The sequence below is a fragment of the Lygodium microphyllum genome, unplaced genomic scaffold (genome assembly GCF_053477565.2).
Source record: "Lygodium microphyllum isolate KBCC unplaced genomic scaffold, Lygodium_microphyllum_v1.1.10 scaffold_401, whole genome shotgun sequence".
Lineage (NCBI taxonomy): Eukaryota > Viridiplantae > Streptophyta > Polypodiopsida > Schizaeales > Lygodiaceae > Lygodium > Lygodium microphyllum.
In genome coordinates this window covers 43794-49989 of record NW_028229866.1, presented here as the reverse complement: position 1 = coordinate 49989, position 6196 = coordinate 43794, and the positions used below count along the sequence as shown (strand labels likewise).

General features: G+C 35.0%; 1 protein-coding gene across 1 annotated transcript; it reads left to right on the top strand.

The window, feature by feature from the left end:
• Nucleotides 1–1361: 1361 nt before the first annotated feature.
• On the top strand, nt 1362–4516 carry LOC148008092 (thioredoxin H-type-like). The gene is made up of 3 exons (XM_087674495.1): nt 1362–1500; nt 1941–2063; nt 2599–4516. Exons 1-3 carry the CDS (start codon nt 1414–1416, stop codon nt 2728–2730), a joined length of 342 nt encoding a protein of 113 aa, XP_087530621.1. The 5' UTR covers nt 1362–1413; the 3' UTR covers nt 2731–4516.
• The last annotated feature ends 1680 nt before the right edge of the window (nt 4517–6196 follow it).

Genomic DNA, 6196 nt, shown 5'->3' with positions numbered 1-6196 from the left:
ATTGTCAATGACTTGTTGATAAGAAAAACACAAACAAAGTGAAATTCTTTTGGAAAGGCCACATAGTGCCTACAGAAATTAGCATTGAAAGTGAAATCAGATTAAGAAAAGAGTCTAGTTGAAATGAAGAATAGTTGGACTCTATATTCTACTATCCTAGGGTTTTAGTCTTAGTTTTATTATGCACATGTACTCCTCACGGTTTGATCTAGAGGGGTTAGTGTGAGCACTAAATGGAAATTCTAGTTGCTAATAGGGTTTTCCATGTTGATATTGAGGATTGAGGGAAGATAGATAGTGACCAAAGATAGTGTCTAGCCCTCCTCTCTATTTCAAAGAGGGAGAAGAGTGTCTCAAGTCAAGGCACCCTCCTTCAATTTACATTTACATGACAATCAAGAAAACAAATCCTTTGTTAACAATAAGCAATAGCCCAATTGTTGGGAGGATGCACTGATTGTGGGAGGTCAAAGGTTACAAACCCATAAATAGATAGCTCCATGATTCCTTACTCTTAAGGGTGCTCTACCTGTGGGTGAAAAAGATGGGCGTTAATCCCATCAACAAATACCATTGAACGCCACAATAATTGCATTATAAAAGGGCAAATCATTTGGTCAAACAAAATGGACTTACACTTTTATTTTGAATAAGGCTATTTTGTTTTGCAAAAATATGCAATGGGCCACACAATCTACTTTTCTCCCCATCACACAAAGTGGTAGTTTATATTTATCCATATTTCCAAAGTTTCACTTTCTACTTCATGATTCCTATGTTTTTCCAAGCACTAAAGTTGAGGGCATATTAGGCTTAAATTTGACATATCTACTTTGTCAAATGCGTTGACAAAGAATGCAATAATTTAATACCACATGTTTGATCATAACTAAACAATTTTGCATGGTAGAGTTGACCTTAAGGAATATGACTGTCAATCATATAGTTTATAGACTTTTTAAGGTTGAATGAGAAATCAAGCCATCATTGATGTTTTTAATGATATTGAAAAAAACACAAAAAATAAGTAGGCCAATGTTAGGAATTGTGGAAAAGATTCATTTTCGAGTGGGGAACATCCTTTTCATCTCACTTTTAAAGAACCTTCTCTAAAGTAGAAAGGTGCCCAATTATAATTCCCACAATCTTTCAAATGGTTTGAAATAGTGATATTGGATATAGATGATGGTGGACAAGCCTAAGATATTTTGATATGAAAGCTAGTGTCTCTCATTTACATAATAGAGCAAAAATGCTACCATCTAATCATGCGCTGACTTGATCGAGCCTTTCATGAGAGAAAAGAAAAACATATGCAAATTCATTCACTTTATCTTTACTATAAATATGTGTCTTCAAAACCTTTACATTTGCTCATCTATCAAAGAGAAGGAAACCTATTAGTTTGTCCAAATGGGTGAATATGGCTTTGTTCAAGAGTGCACCACAACAACATCTTTGCATCGAATGTTGCAAGATGCCTCTTCTCAGTCTAGATTGGTATGTAATGTTGAAGTTGAAAAGTTTTTGTAAATCATACTAGGCTTAGAAACACTAATGTATTCATTATATCTCAGTCACACAAACACATAGACACACAGAACAATACCATACTCCTTATTTTGTAAGATTAGTTGCAAATCTCTTAACACTCTACTGCTTTGTTGAAGATATGAGTAGTTAGTATAAAGAAGTGCATTAAGTTGAGAATGTTTTACCTTTTGTTTCTCTTTACTTGGAAGTATACATTGTAAACCATTATTCATTTCTTAGTTTTATAAAGTTATAAGCCTACATGAAGGCTTGGGTTTCATTCCCTATTATTAAAAAAGATCTCCATTATAGTTTGATATCAAGATCATGTGTAGAGATTCTTCATAAAAACTTAAGATTTTTCAATCATGTCCTCACATTAATGATATATTTTTGGTTATGTGAAGGTGGTGGTAGATTTTACAGCCACATGGTGTGGACCTTGTAGATTTATGTGTCCGTTTGTCTTGGAGCTTTCAAGGAGGTATCGACAAGTTGTCTTTCTACGAGTAGATGTGGACCATTTCAAGGTACTTTTCCTATCTAAAGTATGATAGTTTTGAGATCAAGAACTTCAATATGTTTAGAAGAAGGAAATCTATCACACTTAAGTTTTCCTTCTCTACAACCTAGTAGGTATACTAGCACAATTCCTACTCAACCACCACCACCACCACCACCACCATCACCACCACCTCCTCCTCCTCCACCTCCTACTCCTATTCTTGCTAAACCACCACCACCACCACTATTATTGCCACCACTACTACCACCATTACTACCACTACCACTACCACTACCATTACTACTACTCTACTACTTTGTTGTCGAAGCAAGTGCACATACAACATAATGTGGACACATTTGCGGGTGCACACGCATGCACACATGTGCATGTATGCACACGCACGCGCACATGCACACGCACACGCGCACGCACGCATGCGTGCGTGCGTGCACACACACACACACACACACACACACACACACACACACACACACACACACACACACACACACAATTTTAATAGCATCTCCTTATGTTGCATTTATTTTGTATTACAGGATTTAGTAGCTGACTTGGATGTACAAGGATTTCCTACCTTCATTTTTTTCAAGAATGGTAAAGAAATAGATAGAGTACTTGGGGCTAACCAAGAGGAGTTGGAGAGGAGAGTTGCTAGTCGTGCAAAATAAATTCTTTATTCATTCATATACCTACCCTTTATATCAAGATGCTCATACTAGAAGTCTATCCTAGGAAAATAAAACATGAAAACAAAAATATACAAGCTTAAAAGTGAATGAAGAAAAGCCTTCAAAATTCTCATCCTTCATTGTTTCTATAGGACATTAATTCTTATATTTGTAATGTCATGTATAATTTTTCTTAACATGTAATGATAAGAACACTATAGATGAGGAACTTTCAAGTTTCCCTTTTTTGATTTTGCTATATTACAACCCTCAACTCAAGTAGGAATCAATATTGTTAGAAAAACTTGAAAGTTGGCTCTCAATTCACATATTTTATTGCATGGATCAAGCTAGAACATTTTAAGCAAAGTAATAATTTCTCTTAAAAGAATCATAACATTGGGAGATGATTCGTTATTTAATGTATCCATCAACAACTTTATTTAGTTTCTTACGTAATAATGTTGGTTTCCAATACTTGTATGTACAAGATTCTAGCGCTCATTATGGCCCTTGAAGTAATCACAACCCTTTATCGATACAATAATAAATCACACATTTCTATATATACCTTTTGCTTACTTTTGATTTTAATGTTTTAGAAGTTGTGAATCACATCAAGCTTTTTGCGATCCGTTTTGCATTACCAATAGCATATTGAAAGAACACTAGGTCCAACTTAAAACTTGAAAAGAAAAAAGGCTTACAAAAATAAATCTTTGAGATCATTTTGCTGCTTTTAAAACTCGTAATATTCCATGAGACAAATGAGGAGGGGATTAGCATTTCGATATGAGTTGTAGAACTTTATAATTGAGAAGGTATACCTTGTTAATCTAGAGCCAACTTTTCAAGAGCTTCAGAATGATGTTAGATGACTACGTTTTCACATGCTTGGATACGGAATTGTGAAGACCACCTTTGTACTAGTACAATGATATGGCATTCTTTAGAAGCCTAACATCATTTTAAAAACGTTTAAAAATATAGAGCATTTAGTCATCCATGAAGGTTCTACACCATTTCATAAGACTCATTTGAGTTGATGGAGATTTTATGATACTAATCTAGTAGATTGGGTAGGTAGTTTTAATAAATTACTTGAAATTGTCTTGACCTCAATACCTCCCCATGTATTAAAAGATCAATTGTGCATGGAACATTTTCTTAAAAAGGGAGAAATAATAGTTCCGAAGACCTGTCAAATTGTACCTGCATGATCTTTTGAATGATTCTTTTATATATCCACAAAGTGTCTAGAACTAAAGTGTTAAAGTTTTTATGGGCTTTTATTAGGACTCTAAATAACTATGAGTCATGTGAGTGTGCCCCATTAAGGTGTGGATTACCCCAATATACTACGTGAACTTCACAACATGGAAATCCATGAAAGTGTGCCAGGGCAAGTGTGTGTATAGATGTGAATGCGAGCTCATGAGTGGAAAGTGAATGGATGCTCCTAATCTTGTGAAAGCAAATGTGTTCCTCTTATGGCTAGAGTCCCTACTATCTATAGTTAAGTGCCTGAAGGTGTGAGTGCAATGAGCCTACTTCAATGCATACAAGTGCTTGTGCCTTTACGGGGCCTTAGTCCACCTTTGAGCATCCTCAGTTACACGCACCTAATGGAAATGCAAATAGAAGGCAACCTTTTTCTTGTAGCTATCTTTTACAAGTTGTAAAGAGATAGAAATATTTTCGGATGCCCATTTTGAATTCTTTTTGCTTTCATGTTGCAACCATTATATGAAAGCATCGATTAAATGGAAGTATCAAACCGTTGTATTCCAAAAGATTATAAGAATCCAAACCTTTTTGGTGCGTAAATATCTAACGATGTAAATATATCATTTTTTACATTTCAAAAACAAGGATAACCCAATGGTGAAAATTGGATATGGCCATTTAAATGATATGATAAACACTCTCTGTGGAAATAACCTTTAGAAAACATTGTGAGACATGTGAAAAGAGGATGACATATTTGGCTTACCCCCTCGATGGTCTTTTGCAAGAGTACTGGGCATCAAATTAATGTTTTCTTTGTTGGATGGTTAGTACTTTAAACTAGTTATTAAATTTTTCTCCTTAGGTTGTAACACGGGTCATAAGACATAAAATTCATTTCGATAGGTTGTTACATGGATTTTAAGATAGTTATTCCTAGAATAGTTATGTAGTATCCTCAAACAATTATACATGCTTTTATATTTGGCGGGGAAGGTGTGGAATTGAACATACAAGCAATCCAGGGAATGCTTTCAACATATGATATGTGAAATTGTTCTAGTGATGGGTTGAGTGTGAAACTTTAGAGGTCTGATTATTGTGCATACAAGCAACAATAAGAGAAATAGAGCATTGAGAAAAGAAGAAGAGTTACACATCTTCTCCAACAATATAATAAAGAGTGGAAAATGGATAACGTTAATAGGGGAACATTTTAAAATGAGATAATTGTAAGTGCCACCAAAACCAAAACTTTACATGTAGTGAGCATGTAGTCTTGATTGTGTTGGGAACATTAGCTGCTTGCTTATTGCACTACTTTAACAATTCTTGTATTTGATGAGCTAGCCCAACTTGATTGTGAGATCCCATAATCTTTAAATTATTTTGATTCTGAGAGCTTCATTATATAGCATTAGCATGAGTTACACTGTGATATTCGATACAACATAATGGTGATGATTTATCCAGGGCTTAGTTATTTGGCAATGTAGAAAATTAATCTTCATTAATATAAATTTTGTTTGCTTAGGCTTGTGTTGAAAGTGATATTGCTTAGAGATTAAGGTAGGCTTACAAACATCACGTTAACTTGTGTATACATATGGGCATGAGTGCATGAGTTCAATTCCCAGCTTCCACGAAAAATGGATTGTCCTCATCTCAAAATATGGTTGCATTTGTTTAAAAGAAAGGGACAAGAGGACTGCATTTGTAGCTCACAGATAGAGAAACAAACAAAGATTGGTAATATCCCTCACATGTAGTGAGGAGAAAAGGAAGAGCCCTTTGTAGCAAACATGGTGCAGGGTAGAGCACCCCTTGACCTCTCCAAATCAATAACAAGGGTACCGATCCTCTGCATCCTCCACCAACCTTCTTGTGCTTTGAATATTATGTTCTCTACTAAGAGAGTTCATTCATTAATATCATGTAATCAAGGCTATCTATTGACAATCTTGAATAGACCTCTACAATCCAACTCACAAAGCAGCTCGAGTGATTCACCCTTTAGCCAACTCGGAATTAATAAATTTTGCTGACAACCATAATACATGCCATGAACATGTGTATGATTAATCATATCTATATAGAGTCCAATGAACAATATGTCTACTTGGCAAATACCACTGCATATTGGTCCATCCCGGAAGCCTATATGGTTATAACTCATGACAAAAGGTAAAAAATGATTAGCATCAAGGAAAGATCATAAGAGTTAATATCTGAGAGAGAA

Excerpts from the sequence above, each read along its gene's own strand:
- LOC148008092 (XM_087674495.1), top strand. The coding sequence starts at position 1,414 with ATGGGTGAATATGGCTTTGTTCAAGAGTGCACCACAACAACATCTTTG. Across the intron at positions 1,501-1,940 it reads CCTCTTCTCAGTCTAGATTG|GTGGTGGTAGATTTTACAGC; the intron begins GTATGTAATGTT and ends GGTTATGTGAAG. Across the intron at positions 2,064-2,598 it reads TAGATGTGGACCATTTCAAG|GATTTAGTAGCTGACTTGGA; the intron begins GTACTTTTCCTA and ends TTTGTATTACAG.